The sequence below is a fragment of the Dasypus novemcinctus genome, chromosome 2 (assembly GCF_030445035.2).
Source record: "Dasypus novemcinctus isolate mDasNov1 chromosome 2, mDasNov1.1.hap2, whole genome shotgun sequence".
NCBI classification, from domain to species: domain Eukaryota; kingdom Metazoa; phylum Chordata; class Mammalia; order Cingulata; family Dasypodidae; genus Dasypus; species Dasypus novemcinctus.
Window position 1 is genome coordinate 185,951,237 of NC_080674.1, and position 19,513 is coordinate 185,970,749.

Consider the following 19,513-nt stretch of genomic DNA (forward strand, 5'->3'; position numbering starts at 1 on the left):
CCACATAGGAGGTCCCGGATTCAATCCCCGGCACCCAGTACCTCAAAAAAAACCCCAAAAACAGAAACTAGCAAATGATACAATCATTTAGTTCCATCTTTTCCCACCATGGCCGTACTGGCTTTCTCACAGGAATAAAATGAATAAATATTGCGTTGAGCCCTCCCCTCTTAGTGTGGGTATTGTTAGCTTTGTGTGCCTTGCAGCCTTCAACAGTAGCTTGCACGTGTGCCGCCTCGCTTGCACCGTTCCCGCAGTGTGAGCCCCTCGCACGCTGACGGGCCTCGCCTGGCGCTCGGGACCGCCGCCCTCGGCACTGCCGTGCCAAGGCGAGGAGAGGCGAGCAGGGTGACTCCCTGTGGGTCTGAGAGCCCCCTCCCCCTGCTGCAGGGGTCTGGTTGTCGCCATTCTTCCTCAGCGGAAGGTTTTGCTTTGAAAAAGTCACGGCTGAAAAGCCGTGGTGCACACACCCTTCCACATTGCCCAATGCAAGGTTGCAGTTACCCTGAAATACTGCGTTCTGTCCACGTAGAGAGAACCGTCGGGCTTGCCTGGGCACACTGCCTTACAAAAACAGGCCCAGGGAGCTTGTGTGACGGGCCAGACCTTTCTGTTTTCAAAGCACTTTCAGGAAACAGAATCAAGAAGAATGTAAGCACATCGCAGGATTTCTCTGCAAGATGAGAATCCTCCCTCCGTGTATTTTCAACTCCCTTGGCCCAGTCGTGATGGGCGTGACCATGGAGGCAGGCCGGGCGAGGCTCGAGCAAAACTGTTGTGGATACTGGAATAGCACGTATTGAAATAAACGACAAACAAATGCATGCTGCACAAAAAAGAAAAAGGAAAAAAAAAAAGGACAAGCGGGAAGCGGACTTGGCCCAGTGGTTAGGGCATCCGTCTACCACATGGGAGGTCCGCGGTTCAAACCCCGGGCCTCCTTGACCCGTGTGGAGCTGGCCCATGCGCAGTGCTGATGCGCGCAAGGAGTGCCCTGCCACGCAGGGGTGTCCCCTGCGTAGGGGTGCCCCATGCGCAAGGAGTGCGCCTCATAAGGAGAGCTGCCCAGAGGGAAAGAAAGTGCAGCCTGCCCAGGAATGGCGCCGCACACACGGAGAGCTGACACAGAAAGATGACGCAACAAAAAGAAACACAGATTCCCATGCAGCCGATAAGGATAGAGGCAGTCACAGAAGAACACACAGCGAATGGACACAGAGAGCAGACAACTGGGGCAGGGCTGGGGGGAAGAAGAGAGAGATAAAATAAATAAATAAATCTTAAAAAAAAAAAAAAGGACAAGCAGTCTGTGTGAAAATAGAACCTATTCCCAGTGAACCTCCCAGAATATACGGGAGACCATTTGAAACGACGGTCGTTCTCGTCGGTAAGACCAGCCGGCAGTCCCCTGAGGCGCTCGCTCCAGGACTGGGTTAGAGGTGAAATGCACAACAGTGAGCCGCGGCTTATCGTGGAGCTGAAGGAAGTTTTGGAAATCATCTCATTTTTCCACAGGGGGAAAGGAAATGGAGTCAATGCAATACTCCGTTGTAATATCACCAATAGAAACTAGACAAAAAATGTTTCCCGTGAGAAACCGAGGAACTCACCGCTGGTTTGACAGTGGTCAATTGCACATCCCCACAGTCCAGTGTGCCTGTTCTTCTTGCCACTCCATTCCCCACCCTTCTCTCCTGGCTGCTGTTTTAAAGTTTGCCCTTCCCCTACATTTGAATTTTTATTACGGATCTAAAGCTCTTTCAATTTTATACAGATTATTTCAGTACTACAGTATTTGATTAAAAACAACAAGCACATTCACATTCTGTTTTGAAAGGCAGGCTATCCTACATCCTCTTTTACTTTTCTTTTCAGGAGGTACCAGGGATTGAACCCAGGACCTTGTATATGAGAAGTAGCACTCAAACCACTGAGCTACACTGCTCCCCACCACACCCCTTTCACAAAGACTCGAGTGATCCTTTTTCTCCGTAACTCATATACTTGACCTCGGTCAGCCCTTTTTTTGTCCCCACAGCTCCAGTGGCCCACGTGCCTCTCTGCTGTGACGCACTTTTACCTTAGAAGTGACCAAATACCTCCACAAACATAAACATTGAACCTTCTTGTCTTTTTTTAAACCGTGATACTTGGGGGAGCATCCAGCCTGACTCATCTCTGCCTGCCACCCCCTGCCTTCTCTTTCCCCCAGCGGTGTGCTGGGAAAAATGCGTCAGCTGTGGGCAGGTGACTCATGGAAATTTTTACAGTAAACCAAAAAGTTCACTGCCTAAAGTCTGGTGCTTCCACAAACAGTTTTCTGTGATCGTTCCTGTGTTCTCTTTACTTTGTATATCCTCTCTTGCCAGCACCTTCATTGGCCATAAAATGAATGGGGTGTCAGATGATAATCCTCATCACTTGGGTTTAGTTCTCTTCATTCCCCTTTCGTAAAGGTGTCCTTGATACATGGATTGACTGTGAGTTGAAGGTGCATGTAAAATGTATTTGTTCCTTCCTTTGTCCATTCGTCGGTCCTTTGCTGGATGCCTGTTGCATGCCATGTAGCTTGCTGGGCACTAGCATCCCAAAAACAGCACAGAAGCTCTGTCCTCAGCGAGCACATGGTGTGGGGGAAAGAGGCATGGGATCAAATGGCTACAGTACACAATGATACAGCTTGCAGAGGGGGCCCCCAGAGGGGTCTTACCCACTTGGGTGGTGAGGACAGGTTGAAGAGGACTTGCCAAAGGCACGTGTTTGGCAGAAGCTCCGAGAGCACGTGGCCCATTGGAGGCTTTGGGATGGCTGGGTTGGCTGGGATGGAAGCAATGTGTAGGGGATTGATGGTACCCTGTGCAAGAATTGACTCACAATGGGTTATAGACCTCAGTGTAAAAATCTACAACTGTAATGCGTCTAGAAGAAAACATAATAGGAAACCTTTGAGACCTAGACCTGGGCAAAGATTATAGCCACACCACCAAAAGCACAGTCCATCAAAGAAAAATTGATAAATTGGACTTCATCAAAATGTCAACTGTTTGTTCTTTGAAAGACACTGAAAAGAATGAAAAGATAAGCCGCCAGGAAGTGGCTGTGGCTCAGTCAGTTGGGCTCCCGTCTACCCTGTGGGAGGCCCTGGGTTCGCGTCCCGGGGCCTCCTTGTGAAAGCAGGCTCGCCCGCACCCCGCGGAGAGCTGGTAGAGCAAGATGACACAACAAAAGGAGACAAGCAGACAGAGAAGAACACACAGCAAATGGACACCGAGAGCAGACAGGGAGCATTCCGCAAGGGCGGGGGGATAAGTAAAAATAAAAAAAAGATAAGCCACAGACTGGGAGAAAATGTTTGCCAAGTAGATGTCTGATAAAGAACTTGTATGCAGAATACATAAAGAATCCTTAACACTCATTCCAAAAAAAAAGGCAAAAGGATACTTCACCAAAGAAGATATGCAGGTATAAAGTAAGCACAGAAAAGATGCTCCATATCTTTAATCATTCGGGAAATTCAAATGGAAACCACACCACACATATTCAAATGGCTAAAATTAAAAGGACTGTCGGAGTGAAAAATCATACAACCACTTTAGAAAATAGCTGGAGAGCTCCTTAGTAAGTTACACGTGTGCCTGCCAGGCAAACCCACTGCTCCATGCCTCCAGGGAATTATCCAAGAGCATGAAAGTGCATGTCTGTGAGAGACAAAGACACTGATGTTCACAGCAGTTCTATGTATAATAGCCAAAACCCACAAATAACCCAGATGTCCAGCATCAGGAGAACAGATAAATGGCGGTACATCCAAACGATAGCATACTTAGCAATAAAAAGGCATGAGCTATTGAGACATACAACCACATGGATGAATCTCAAAATGATAGCGCAAAAGAGTAGGTGACACGTAAAATTCTAGGAAATATGAAGTAATCTGTACTGACAGAAAACAGACCAGTTATTGCTATTTTAAAAAGCTAAGACTGTTGAATTAGTTTTATGTCTGCTGAGGAGTATGGCCTTTTCCCGCGGATGTGGGGTTTAGAGTGGATGAGGGATTGCCAAGGGGCACAAGGATCAAGGGAAATTTTAGGGAGGATGGATACGTTCATTATCTGGATTTTAGCGATGGCTTCACTGGTATATACCTATGTCAAAAAATATTATGCACTTTAAATATGTGCAGTTTTGTGTGTCATTAGCAATCATCGGGAAAACATATTTAGAGTCATGTCAACCTTTTGAGCTCCTTACCTCATTGCCTGCATATTGTTTAAGCTTATGATCACTGTTTTTAATCCAGGTAAGCTTTTTCTTTAAAATACCCTCCTTTTGTACTGTTCTGTGCTAGGCCAAGAAGTCCTATCAGTCTATGGTAGAAGAGCAAACATCTGCAGCTCGCTAATTTCATCCCCAGCAGAGTTCTATTTAAGACGTACCTGTTGTGTAGTGTTGTGAGAGCATGAGAGAGAAGGATGAGTTTGGCGGGATGGAGTGCTGGAGAAGGAGTCAGGGGGAGGGGTGACACCCACACTGGGTTTGGTAGGAGAAATTAGAATTCTCCAGGGTCCTTGTCATTCCTGGGAGATGGGAAGTGGGCGTCTCTCCACCACGGCCGCAGGCGTCCATCTTGGAGAAGACACGCAGCTTCTCGTGTTTGGGTAACGGAGCAGCCCTGTGTGCTCCGAGCAAGCGTGCACTTGAAACGGAGAGGCCGACCCCATCTGCTGACACTCCTTCCTTCACCAGCTCTGTGCAGTACCCCAGATGCCCCATGTCTGGGAAATCTCCTTAGGAAAATCCTTCATCACCAGAGGAGCCAGCTACCCAGGATAAAATATGCCCCTTTCCTTTCTCTCCCTCGAGGGCTGCAGCCCCCTGCCTTTTCTCTGTGGCTTGTTCTGCTCTGATGACCCTTCTCCCTTCCTCTCTAGCCCATGCCTCTCCCCCCATGCTGACCCCGGCGATGCACCTCTTCACCAGAGGATCTCCTCGGGGACCAGGGTACCTCCCCCGCCAGCCTCCTTGGGATTTGTTACCTTTTAATGGCATGTGTTGACTCCCAGCTAACTTGGCTGATTTCACAACCGACCAGCTCACAGCTTGGTGGCAGCTGTTTCTGTGGCTCTATTTGTATGGTAACCATACAAGTTTAGTTTCATTCTGGCAGCAGGGAACTAACCAACCAGGAAGACAGAAGACATTTGTCTCCAAACCTTAGGACGAAACCATACTGACCCTCCAGCCGGAGATAAGTTATAAATAAATGATAGCAATTTCTCCATTCCCGTATTTGCTGAAGCATCACTCAGATTATACACGCACAGGGGGAAGAAATTAGAAGCTACTTGACCCATGCATGGAGGTCAGAGCTCACACACTTGTTGCAGTGTTATCCCCAAATGTCACTAATCGCATCACAGCTGGATCTTGGAATGTGGTCAGGTTCCTTTTGGTTAATCATCAGAAGAGACTGCCTCCAAAGTCTGTATAAAATGTATTCAAAACGTTTTTTTTCTTCTCAATACAGAGGTTCCCATGGATGAGTGCACCTATTCAAGTTGGATTAGTTGGCTTCTGGTAAGTAGAAATTACTTTTATATGGTTTATTTAGGTATGTATGCATGTATTTATTTTAGGAGGTATCGGGAGCTGAACCTGGAACCTCATACATGCGAAGCAGGTGCTCAGCTGCTGAGCTACGCCCGCTGCCCCCGTTCATTCCTTTTTTTAAGTTAAATATATAAGATGGGGAAAGTTGAGGGAAAGGGTGGGACGCATGTTTGGAAATTGAGACTGTCCGAGAACACCTGGAACTTAGGGTCCCACTTATTAGCAGTCGATAGGGAACCCCTCACCATGTGGGTTCTTCTCTGTGTGGTTCATTTTAAACTCCTGTTACCTCTTTGATCCCGCTCCCCCCATGATTTTGGCCATCTTATATAACCAAATTATATAAGCAGGATCCATTTTTGTGAGGAAATGCGATGCTGTCATGAAAGAAAAGGGATTGTTGCAAAAGAAAAAGAGAAAAAAAAAAATCTGAAAAAGTGATCGTTTCTAACATGCTCTGATTTTGTCTTTCCTTTTCTTTTTTAAGTTTGGTATTTGCTACACCTCTGTGTTGTGCTCTCTTTCCTCAGAAAAGGTATGTATTTTTGGTTCTTCAGAGAGTTCGTGAGTTTTAATCCTAAAACCCGACGGAAAGGACAAGTGCTCTTACTCCGTTTCACCCGTAGGAAAGTAGAGACTCAGGAGGATTAGTGATGCCAAGATCTCTAAATGACTGAGGCAGAATCAGGAGTCAAACCCAAGTGTGTCTAATTCCAAAACTCCCCTTCCGCAGCTCCTTCCTACCTCCCACCATTAAATCTGAAGATGTTTGTTTTGTGGGTTCACAACTTCTACTATGCACTTACGGTTTATGTTTGTTCATGACGGATGACGTACTTCAATAAATTAAATTTCAAATGAAAAAAAATGAATGAATCTCATAGAGAGGAAGTCTTCGTCGCATGGGTGCTTGGCCTCCCTGGGAGAGGACAGGACCATCACACTGTGTTCCCTAATCCCAGTGCAAATGAATGCCCTCCTCGTCTCTGAAGTGGAGGAGTCATACCTGTTTGACTGTACAAACCCCAGAATCCCAGGGCTGAGTGTAAGGAAGGTTTATTTCTCCAGTGTGTAACAATTGAATGTCACTGTTCAGCAGTTGGCCTCGGGACATGACTGAGAAATAGCTGACGTAGAATGCTGAGGAGGTCCCTGCTAGAGCACAAACACTGATAAATGTTGCTTCTTAGTTTGAGACCGGAAGGATTTTAGATTTGAAAATCGGTGAGGTAGCTTCCTACCTCAGCAGGCTTGGTTTTAAGTGTTATGAGAAAAACAATATATTCTTTTTGATGTTTATTTTTATGGTTAACTTTAACTCTAGTTATAGAAATTAATGACTTACTATATCTGCTGGTGCCACAAATTCCCAGGCCCCGGGAGGAGAATACGTGGTCTTATATTTGGGTAACCAGGAATCCTCTTTCATCTTTCTGTTTAAAAATGTAGGCTGTTAGTCTGTTAGTTTGCTTATGTGTTGTTCACATGTTTGTTTTTCTTTTTGTTTCTTGCTCCTCAGCTGCACATTATAGGACTAATCCTATTGCTTGGTTCATAGCACACCATCCTCATTGGTCCAAGCATGACCCTATTTTATCTTATTTTTTCATTTTTTTATTTTTATTTTATTTTTTCAGGAGGCATCGGGGCTTGAACCCAGGACTTCATACATGCAAAGCATGTGCCTAACCCCTGAGCTACGTCCGCTCTATTTTATTTTATTTTAATGACTTAGTGAATCCACTGCCCAATTCACAAATGGCTCCCCCGTCTCATCTCTGGGCCTTGCCTATAAATTAAACCCTATCTGAATTTCATGTTTATCCTGTTCTTGCATTTAAAAAAAAAAAAAATTTTTTTTTATCACATATATATGTATGCCTGATATTGTTGTTTAATTTTGCTTCTTTTGGAACCTTTTACAATAGGGTGTCATCCTAAATGTAGTCTTCTGAAACTTGTTTTTTTTTGTTCGTACCATCTTGTAATGGATTTATCCACATTATTGTGTATAGTTATAGTTCTTTCATTTTTACTACTAATAGTCTATCGTACAGAGATACCACAATTATCCATTCTCCTGCATGAATTAGTGATAATGAAGACACTCCTTATAAAATTTGTGGGAATCAAAAAGTGTTGCTTTGAGAGAAGTTTGGATGTTTATATGAGAAAGGAAGAATGGCTGAAAAGCAACACATTAAATGTCCAACTTAATTTTTTTAAAAAAGAATAAATTCCAGAAAAAAGCAGAAGGAAGGAGATATTAAAGGCAGAAATAAATTAAATAGATAACAAAGAAAGAATAGAGGATCAACAAAGCCAAAAGTTGGTTCTTTGGAAATAGTAACAGAATAGACAACTGTCTGGTGAGATCAATCAAAACAAAAAGAGAGAGAAGGCACAAATAAATACTATAAATGGACAGGGGCCATCACTGAAGATTTGGCTGAACTTAAAAAGGCAAGAAAATAGTATTAACATCATCACACCAAGAAAACAGACAAAATGGACAAATTCCTAGTAAAATATTACCAAAGCTGAAAAATTAAAAATAAGCTTATAGCCAAGAAGGAAGTTGAATTATTATTTAAACCCCTCCTCCGAAGAACCAGGGGGTTTGACAGATGAGTTTTGCCCACTGTCAAGAAAGAAATAACTCCAGTTTTAAACAAACTCCTAGAAGATAAAAAGAGAATATTCCCTATGAAAAAATACCCACTGTTGACAGTGCGATATTGCTTTCCAGGGTTTTTTTTCCTGTATTCATAGTTTTCCTTTTATTTGTATTGCATATTATTGTTTGTTTGGTTTTTTGTTGGTTTGTTTTGTTTTGTTTTTACTTTTTCTTTATTTTTGCTGTTGCTGTTCTTTTACATATTTTGGTATGCTTTCATATCCTGACTTTTTTCATCTCACTTGTTGCCACATCTCAACTATATTAAAAACCTAATATTTTTTAAAGACTAATTACATAACAAAATTTCCTGGTAGTAACACCAAATTTCTCTTTATACTTTTCTATACAATGGATATGAATTTATAACTGAAAAATGACCTTTAATATGTATCCTCATATCATACTTTCAAATGCATCTTTTAAATGTATAAAGTGAAGAGTAGCAGTGGCTAGCTCAGTGGTAGGTCTAGGAATGATGTTTTATCTCGTAAGTTTTAGTATCTTTCTACAAGTTTTATAATTAATCATGTGCTATTTTTACAGTGGAAAACAGCACTTTAGTGGAAACAAAATTTAAGCAATACAGATTTCATTGAGTGCTATATTAATCAGCCAAAGCGGTGCCATTGCAAAATACCAGAAATTGGTTGGTTTTTTTAAAGGGCATTTATTTGGGGTAGGAAGCTTACTCTGTAAGGCCATAAAGCATAAGTTACTTCCCTCCCCAAAGTCTATTTCCACGTATTGGAGCAAGACGGCTGCTGACGTCTGGGAGGCTTAAGACTTCAGCATCAAACTCCAACATTAAGAACCCTCAACTCTGTCCTTTGTCATGCCTTTTATTTTTGTTTTTGTTTATTTACTTTGTTTATTTTTTATTTTTTACTCTTTATTTTTTATTTACTTATTTATTTTTTGCCATGCCTTTTATTGAGTCTCCACCCGCCAAAGGGTGGGGACTCAATGCTCTACTGGCACAAGAGGTTTACATAATTACTTAATCAAGAAAACCAATGAATCCAATATAATCTAACATGCCCAGAGGAAAAGATCAGTTTGATACAAACATAATCCAGTATTTCTTTTTGGAACTCATCAGTAATACCAAACTGCCACAAGTGCATTTATCATTTTTTTATTATTGGTATGAAAAGTTCCATTACTAATGGAACACTGACACTGTATACTTTGGGAAGTGCTGTCACCACAAATGGGTGCAATCTGTCACCACGGGGTAGTGTGGAAAGCCGCACACTAGCAGGGTCTTGGTGTCCTGCACCACACATCCTCGCCAGCGTGATTTACGCTTGAAATAATAGGAGAGGTGAAGAGGGTCCTCAGTATGCCTATCTTTTATTACAATTGTCCGAAAGAAATCGGATGTTCCGTTTGCAGCCAAGCTAACTCTTTTCAGTCAGGACCCTCTTTTACTGCGTCCAGCCCTGTCTCCTCCACGCCTGCCATCCTCTCCCCACTCTCTGCTCCCATCCCTGACCCAGGCGATAACTGTCTGTTCTCTTCCCTTATCTCAGCTCCATGTCTGTGACCAGCCTGGAGGCCGAGTTGCAAGCCCAGATCCGGGAGACCTGTCCTGAATTACGGCGTGTGTACTTCAACAAGGGGTTGTAGCGAGGAAAGGAGACCTCCAGGGCTGGTCCTGCAGGCTGCCAACCTGGTGTCCCGCTGCTGGGGAGAGAAACCCTGTCCCACCTGGGGTCTCCTCATTACAGAGACCGTTCAAAGCTCCACATTAGCCTTTGTGGGGAAGCTGCTACCTGTAGCACGAACGTGGTGCAGGCATGGAGCCTGACCCCAACGGCCCATACTTTCAAATCATGTCATTTCCAGAAATACCATTCCTGTAGCTTTTATAGTAATTGGGTTTTTTTTTTTTTTTTGAAGACAATACCTCTGCCCTCGCTGGGGTTTTAAAAAGCACTGCTAGGCTAGGGTAGAGTTTTTATTGAGTATCAATCAGTGAAAAAGAAATCTGTTTAAAATATTGAATTTTCATCCCACCTTTGTTTTAGATCAGGAGGATCCCAGCAGTGGCTGGGGAAAAGATAAAAGCTCTGAGGCCAAACTGTAAAACTTACCTTTATATATATTAAGGGTAGTTTGCTTTGAGTTTGGGTAGTGAGCAGGCCCAAAGTAGATGAGGAACTTTTTTGGATTTGTAGAGTAAAAATCTCCTTCTTAGACCTCTGAAAGTCGTAGTAATAGAGTATTGTGAAAAGCTTTCTCTGCTGCCAAGACAAATACATTCCAATTGTTGGTAGCTTTCTTTGATTGACTTTTAAATTTACTCGGTTTTAAATTCTCACAAAGATAGTGTTGCTCTCACCTTATAATCAGTTATTTACTTTAAATAATCAAACAGCTGAAATTTACAAATGTCAGAAGTTTGAAAGTGTACTCAGCACCATCTGATGGGGTTGACTCTGGCTTGTCTAATTTTTTGGACGTGCAAGCACAATTCTAGCACCTGCCTACGTATCTTTTATTGTTAACCCTTTGGCTTGCAGAAAGATGCGGAGATAATGTGCTTATGAAACAGTAATTAAATGACTCTTACTTGAACGTTGTATATTACACTGTTTGAAAATAGTGAATCCATGTACCACTGTTTACATCATCTGTCGTCATTTCACCTATCATTCACTTAATAACTCAGAGAGATGAGATTCCAAGTACCTAGATGCTCCAAGCGATATACGAGGTGTTTGTTTCGTTCAGTGTAGCTCATTGTCATTCGGAGACCTAAAAGTGAAATGTAGAAAATGCTTTAGTTTTGACAGATTTTTCCTGACAATGTGACCAGCCTGAATTTCCTCATAAAGAAAAAATGGTGTGCCTTGTGTCTGTGTTTCTCTTTTCTCTGAAAGGATTAATGGATCTGAAGCTTTTTTGGGTAATTCTGAGCCTACCTTTATGTTGCCAGAATTTTCTCATTTAGAATTTGTCTTAAACCATTTGAAGCAAAATGGCTTCCCCATGATATTCTGGCCTTGGACGGATTTTGTGGCCATAGGTGCTCATTTCTAAAAAGTGGTAAAATCCTGAAATTCGAAGCAGATCTCCATGACGTGCTTAAAGGGCACTTTTAGGAAAAAACAACAACAATAACAACAAAAACAGCATTCCAAGCCCTTGAGTTTTTTTTGCCTACCCCACTCACCCTAGCTCATCTCAGAAATCTTTCACCCAGTTAAGCCGTAGCTCCATTTCAGAATCTTAACCTCCTTCTTCATCGAAAGTTAACGTTCAGTTGAAAAATCGATGCGCTCACTTATATTTTACACACACCAAGATGATATGACCAAAGCAGAGTTAGAAAGGATAATGAACATGGAGAAATGCGCTTTTTTTAAAGATTGTTTATTAAAGCTTCAGACTCTTAATGCTTTTATATAGAAATATTAACTGTATAGTTTAATCATGGTTTATAAAAATGAACAAATGAACCAAGATTAGCAATCTTTGCTGGTCTTTTAGAGATACCTTTTCTGTGGAAAAATCCACATGAAGTGCAATACATTTGGAAACGTAAATAGTGATTAATATTTCTATGAACATGATATAAAGAATGATTGTAAGTATTTGCCGACTGGCAGTTTTTATTTCAGTGTTAGCACAGCGTCTTGCCAGTGTTGGAGTCATTGTATTACTTCAGTTCAACTGGATGAAATGTTAAATAAACTCAGAATGAAATTAAATTCTCTCTTTTATTTGTATGTAAAGGATAACACAAGTTTTATGTTAGAGTTGGTGGCACCTCCCAGTCACTCTTTAATCTTTGGTGCCGTTGGTAGCTCTTAATAAAGAGACAGTTTTATATTGTGCCTTCTGCAGGAAATATATTTCTAGTTTTGGCCACACCAGTCTCCCCCCTTCCTGAATACTGTATGTGGAGAGGCACATACCCTGGAAACATCCATCGTGAGCACGGGGGCAAATGTGGGTCTGCCACTGTCCCTTATGGGAACACCCGGGTGCACTGAGCCTCCTTTTATATTCTTAAGAGATTTTAACACCAGACTAGCTTTTGCCATAGTTCACAGAGAAAGGCTCGTTAACACGAGATTGGAGAAATGCCTTATTAGCAGATTCAATAAAGAAACGAGCATTTTAACCACCTGCTCACGTCTCTGATCTCTTTTGTGTCGGTAGCAACTTAGAAGGTAGGATTCAAGTAGTCACTCTAATCACTTAAATATATTCAAAGGCCCAGGCTGTAGAAGTTGGGGCAGGTCCACGCTTGGTTGTACCCACTTAGAAAATATTTGCCTTTGGGCTAGGGATGTTGTGACCTTCCGTTTTATTTTGTTTGTTTTGTTGGTTGTTCTTTGGGGGAAATATTGAATCTTCATTAAACAAGATAATCCCTGTACAGCAGTGAGCATATGAAAAACAGTAAGTGGTGGCCAGTATTTTATTTGTACTAGAGACACGGGATGTGCATTCAAAATGCCAGCGTATCATTGCTCCTTGTTCATCTTCTCCAGATATAATTCACAGCTTAACTAAAAAGAGCAGATTAAAACGGGAAGATGGAGACATTGCAGCCATCCCTTTGAAATGTCCAACGGTTAAGGTTTGCTGAAGTGAGAGGGCAGCAGGGCAGTTCTGCCTCGGCTCAGATGAGAAGGCTGTGAAGGGCAAACCCACAGCTGCGCCTCGTCACTTGACACTAAGCGGGAGCCCAGCTCACCCCCAAACCCACAGCCCTGTCCAGAAAGGCAGGCACCGCCATATTTATCTAAAAAACTCATTTTGCTCATGCGTGTTCACAATTCCACGGAAAGCTGGGGGGAGATCAGATGACAGTTGGTGAAGAGGCCATAGCTCTCACCTTAGGTTCTCAAAGCATGCTCCGTGGACCGGCAACGTCCGAGCTTGTTAGAGATGCAGATTCTCAGGGCCCTTCCCAGACCTACTGAGCCAAAACCTGCTTGATAACAGGAGCTGAGAAGTGCTGGCTACAGCCCCATCTCTGGTAAGCCCAGAAGGCAGTAGGCGTCACTGAGTCAATTTGAGGTCAACTTTGAGGATTTACCCCTCACCAGATTCCAATCAGGGTCACCTGTTGACATACTTTTGGGGACCAACAGGCTGACAAGGACAGAGACGTTTGTCGGTTGTATTTCCAGCACCTAGAACTGTTGGCACCAGCACGATCTTAATATTGATCTTAATATTTCCTAGCATCAACAGTATAAAAGGGCATTTCTGTAGCTCATTAAAAAACAAAAAGGAAAACTCTGAGCAATCCTTTTCAATTAATCTTGGCCTTGTTTCCAAATGCTGTCTTCTATTTTATTCTTCTGTACTCCCAACCACTCTTAGACAAAGTGCACAAGCCTTGGAAGAAACTGGAATAGCTGTTATTTTATCAGGGTTTCCAAATTAAGTGCTTGATTTTTAGCGTAGCCTTTACTGTTTTGATTTTCCAAGTTTCTTAATTCAATGTTTAAAAAACATTGAATTTTATAACAGAGACAGCCAAAGTAGATACAACCACAGGTACTGGTGCCCCTGAGGGCTAAGGAGACACCCAGGTCCTATCATGGCAGATGGTTCTGGATTTCAGTGCCTTGCTAGCGGGCCCTACTTTGGAATTTGTGCTCCTGAGTGTGTGATGGAGTTGGACTCAGATGTGAACTTTCTATACATGCCTCCTCTGTCACTTTTACTGGACCTGTGGTTGGCACTGAGGCTTGTGTATGCTCAAGAGACTTGAATCTCTGGACTGTCTATGTGCCAGCCGGGCCCTAAGCCTCAGCAGAGTTGCAACACCTGTTCTCCATTTCTTTGGATTTACACAGGTCAGCTAACAGGGAGGTGAAGATGGTCAACCACCACACCAGGGAACCGAGAGGGTCTACAACTACAAGCAGGAGAATCCCATCCATCAGCCATGTGGGATCTAAGCCCCCTCTCAATTTAGAGGTGGAGTGGACATTGCCATCCCAGGGTCTGCAGGATGGAGGAATAAAATATGGGTTAGAGTGGACTTACTGGTATTCTACTATAGAACTATTGTGACTCCAGCAATGGAAGAAATTGTAGCATTGATGTGGAGAAAGTGGCCACAGTAGTTGCTGAGGGCAGGGAGAGGGAAGAAGAGGTGTGATATGGGGGCATTTTTCAGGACTTGAAGTTGTCCTCAATGATATTGCAGGGACAGATGCAGGACATCATATATCCTGCCATAACTCACTGGATGGACTGGGGGAGAGTGTAAACTACAATGTCAACTATGACCCATGCGGTGCAGCAGTGCTACAGAATGTATTCACCAAATGCAATGAATGTGCCACAGTGATGAAAGAGGTTGATGATGTGGGAAGAGCGGGGTGGGGTGGGAAGTGGGGTATATGGGAACCTCTTATATTTTTTAATGTAATATTTTGTGTGATCTATGTATCTTTTTTAAAAAGACAATAAAAAATAAATTATGAAAGATGTGCTTTTTATTGGGTAATGTTAATTCACAACTATAGTAATGTTATTTCATCATTGTAATAATGTTACATGATCATGGGCACAGCATTCTCTAAGACAAATGATGTGAAAGGAAAGTCGTTTTCATAAAACCTGTATGGCTCTGATTGCACAGTCCCACTTGCTTTTGATGTTGCTATGTCAAAGCAAGGGCCCGTTCTTTTAAGGCTACTTTCAGAACTGGTCTTTGTACTTTCTCTAACTATAAATGCAGTTATGTCCATTTGGAGGCCAGGGTACCACATGTCACAGGCAGCCTTACATGTGTGCTGTGAGAAGGCTCAAAGACTATTAACAGCAAAAAAGAAAGTCTATGAGAACTCGAAATTTGTTTTTTAATGTAACCCCCAGGATTTTCCCCAGGAAATAAATTATCTCTTTGCATTTTGTAACTTAAAAGCAGCTATTAGTACATTTCTGAGATATAGTAGGAGACCAAAACATGTTTGGAAAGAGAATAAATATATGAAGGGAAAAAAAGAGTCCATGTGGACATTGGATTCAAACTGGGTTGTTCCCCAGGAATCTGAAAATTTTCCTTACTTCCTGTATTAGCCAAAGGGGTGCTGATGCAAAGTACTAGAAATCTGCTGGCTTTTATAAAAGGTATTTAATTGGGGTAAAAGCTTACAATTACAAGGTCCTTGAGTCCAACTCAAGGTTACTTCCTTACTGAACTCTCTTGCCATGTGTTGAAGCAAGATGGCGGGCGACGTCTGCAGGGTTCAGCTTCGTCCCGCTTAGGGCTCCGAGCGTCCAGCCTCTTCTGATCTCAGCTGTAGGCTGGCACAGGGCTCGTCTCTTTTCCCAGGGTTCATTTCTTTCCAGGCTCAGCTGCTCTGTTCTCTCCACAAGGTCACCCGTGAACTATCAGGCGAACGGCTTGTCTCTCTTCCCGGGGCCCCTGCCGCCGTGTCTATGGCACCGTCCCTCTTCCTCTGTGTATCTTCTCCTGTGTATCTCTTTCTGTGTGTCTCCTTGGCTGAGTGTCCATTTTATATAGCTCACCAAGGGGGTGGGGACTCGAGCTGAGCCACCCTCATGATGTGGTCAAATCAAAGCCCTAATCTGAACAAAATTTAATCAAAGGCATGTCAGGTGAATCTCATACCATCAAAAGATAACATGCCTAGAGGAACAGACCAGTGTACAAACATAATCAAATATCTTTTTTGGAATTCATAAATATCAAACTGCTACAGCTCCCATCCAATTTTTGAAAAGAATCCATTTTGTGTGACAGAGAGACCATCACCAGGATGTGGAAAGGAAAGGGAAGTTGAGATTTTATGAGAACTGAGCTGGAAATGAGCGTGATCCCTGGGAACCTGGAGGGGAAATGACAGTGAGCGACCAACTCGTCACCGTTGTTCCAGAACGTTCTAGAGCGAGCCCTTTCCTCCATGAGGGGAGGGACTGAGGGACCGTGGCCTCGACACCACTGGCCCGGGGAGTTTCTGGAGTAGAAAGAGTGCCTGGGGCGGTACACGTGGGGTCTAGGTTAATCCTCAGTCCAGGGCTCACCAACTCCAAAGTTCTTCCCACTGTACCTCCCGGCTTCTGGACTGACAGGAGTATTATAGCCGCGTCCTGGACAGCATTTTACAATTTCTAAGTGTTTTTTTTGCATATAGTGTTCCTTTTAATCCTGCCACCATCACCTCCAGGGTCCTCTGGGACATCACTCCACTGAAAAGATGAGGGCAGCGGATGTGGCTCAAGTGGTTGAGCGCCTGCTTCCCAGATGGGAGGTCCTGGGTTCGGTTCCTGGTGCCTCCTTAAAAAACAAAAACAAACAATAAGCAAACAAATGAAAAAAACCAACTCAGGGGAGCCGATGTGGCTCAGTGGTTGCGCACCAGCTTCCCACATAACGAGGTCCCAGGTTTGATCCCTGGCACCGGTACCTCAAAAAAAAAAAAAAAAGAATCAGGTAACTGTTTACATACAGGAAAAAACACAGAAAGTTAACGGTGTGATATTAATTTTTATTTTTTAGAAAACTATGTTTTTGAAAATGTATATTTGTGGAGTGTGTGTGAAGATTCAAATTGACTGGATTCGAACCCTGGTTCTGACAATATTAGCAAATTCGGGCAAATTACTTAATCTCTCTCTGTTTCAGTTTCTTCATCTATAGACTGAGGAATAATTGCAGCTTCCTCAAATGTTCTAAGGAGTTTGAAAGCATGTAATACTCTTAGAACAATACTAGGAACATACTAAACGCTCAGTAACTCATATCATCATCATCATTATTATCATCCAATTGGGGTGGGAATTACACTTTCACATCTGACTTCATACACATCTACATTAATTCAATTTTCCCTAAGATATGTTTTATTTAGAAAACTTAAAGAAATCCCCGAGGAAGTTTACTCCTCTGAGTGTGCAGAGAAGCTGACCAGTATGGAGGAGAAGAAAGTGGAGCAGATGGGCTGAGGGAGGCAGCGATAAGGCGTCCGACATCCTCAGAGAGGGATCAGAAAGGGAATGACTGCTGGGAATCGGGGTGGATGGCATGCCCCTTCCCAGAAGGCCAGGCGGTGATTTTTTTTTATGGAGTTGACCTAGGTTCGTTGACCTAAGTTCTTACAAAAAAACACCATTTCCTTTTTTTTTTCTTTTTGGGAGCTTGTTAGTCCAAATGGGTTTTTTTTTTCCTGTGACCAAAAATCCTGCCCCAAACAAGTAGCTGAAAACAAATGAAAATATATTCAACCTCACAGGGAAACAAAGAACTGCAAACTAAAACAGAGATACTCATTTTCACCTGTTATATTAAAACCATTTAACAGAACGTTAAATGCTCCATGTTTGAGGTTGGTGGAAACCAGGCACCCTGAGGACCGCTTAGTGGGAGTGCAAATTGCTACAATTTCTCCGCCAGGCAGTTTGGCAGCATCCATCAAGGTTGACAAAGCACATGTGTGCTTTAAATTAAGTCCATGTCTAACCGCACAGATGTTACACTCAGGTTCACGTGATACCGCCGTGGGAGTTTCATGAATGGAGGGATGGGGTGGGACTGAGCGGGAGTGGGGTGGGGGGGTGGGGGGATGTGGGGGGGTGTTTCTAGAAGATGGAGAGAGGTTTCCAGTGGGGGAGGGGGGAAGCTTAAATATTTTAACTATTATGGGGTAATTCAAGATAGAAGATAGTTCTTTCCTTGGGAATTTTCTCTAAATTTCTGATTTGAGTTCTTGTCAAAAATATAGATTAGCCAGATAATAGATATAGCAGTGGATTATCACAAAAAGAAATTAAATTGGGAAGAAAAGCTATCTTCAGGTGGTGGGATAGCAGCTGCTTTTTTATTTTCTCCTTCATGTTGTTTTGATTTTCCAATTTTCTTCTCCTTCTGAACTCAGGTCATAATGTTATTTGTCTAACTGTGCACCTTACAATCCTTATTGTGTAGTAATAAATGCATTGATATGCCTAAAAGACGCATTAAAAGGATGTACACAAAATGGTTGACAGTTGTTTTCTCCAGGCTTCTCAGAGTTTCTGAAAAGCATCTGTTTTATACTCCAAAAAAAGTCAAGTTCAGCGCTGGTGAGTAGTGTGGCTCCTTCTCACCCAGCGCCGCGGGCTCCAGCTTCAACCAGCAGCCTCGGGCAGTCCTGGAGCCAGCGCTCAGCTCCCTCGCTCCCAAGCGGGGGCATCCTGAGTCGGTCATTCAGCCTCCCTTGGAGTCCAGTTCCCCAGCTGGAAAGGACGGAAAGAATTCCTGCCTCAGGGTCACTGTCAGACCTGAGCCAGGCCCTGGGCTCCCAGAGGCCTCCAGGGCGGGAGACAGCCGCAGCGCCGCGAGGCGACGCCAGGGGGCAGCATTGCCCGCACGAGGGCGCGGCTAGAGCGGGGCGCCGCCGGGAGCGGCCGGCAGGGGGCCCAGGGCGCCGCGCCCCGTGATCTCGGCGGATCGCGGGCTTTACCAGGCCGACCAGGGTGGAGGGAGCCGAGGGGCGTGGCCTCCCCAGCTGCAGCAACCTGGAAAGATGCCCTGGTTTGGTGCCAGACAGGCAGGAAAATATCCATCCACTCCACGTGCATTTTAATTGGGGTGCATTGTGCAGGGCACCTGGTCCCTGAGTGGGGGGCGGGCGGGACGTAGAACAATGTGGACCAGACCCCGCCCTGGCCGTCGGGGCGATCACAGACACAGCTCAGTGATAGGGATCCATGATTCCAGGCCCGGCGACCGGAAGGAGGCAGGAGGGCTCTAGAAAGTGATGCCCCGCTGACACCAGAGGATGGGTGGAACTGGAGCAGAAAACAGGCAGGAAGGAAAGCAGGCTCTCGACAGAGGGAACCGCCCATGCTAAAACCTGCAGACCAGAGCACTGGCCCGGTGTCGTAAGCTGTGAAGATGCCTCCTGGCCAGCAGGACAGGGAGTGGGAAGACGCCTCAGTGGCCAGAGAAGAAGCACGGACTTCACCCTGAAGTGAGGCTCCGTCTGAAGGCCTTGTGCAGAGGTGGAAGAGGGGTCAAAGCCTGGCTCTGCCTGCCATTTGCTCTTTTTGTGAAATGGGACAGGCCGGTTTCCTTTTTGAAGCCTCAGTTTTCCTCATCTGTAAAATGGGAACAATAAAGCCTACCTTTGGGGGAGCGGCTGTAGCTCAGTGGTTGAGCTCCTGCTTCAGATGTATGGGGTCCCAGGTTCAATCCCCTGTATCTACTAAAAATTTTTTTAAAATAAAAACTACCCT

General features: G+C 43.9%; 1 protein-coding gene across 1 annotated transcript in view; it reads left to right on the forward strand.

The window, feature by feature from the left end:
• SFXN1 (sideroflexin 1) overlaps nucleotides 1-12,009 on the forward strand; it is a 48,793-nt gene extending 36,784 nt beyond the window's left edge. The window contains exons 9-11 of the mRNA XM_004449001.4: nucleotides 5,531-5,580; nucleotides 6,101-6,148; nucleotides 9,826-12,009. Coding sequence (XP_004449058.2) covers nucleotides 5,531-5,580; nucleotides 6,101-6,148; nucleotides 9,826-9,922 — 195 coding nt within the window. The 3' untranslated portion in view covers nucleotides 9,923-12,009. The remainder of the gene's footprint in view (nucleotides 1-5,530; nucleotides 5,581-6,100; nucleotides 6,149-9,825) is intronic.
• The last annotated feature ends 7,504 nt before the right edge of the window (nucleotides 12,010-19,513 follow it).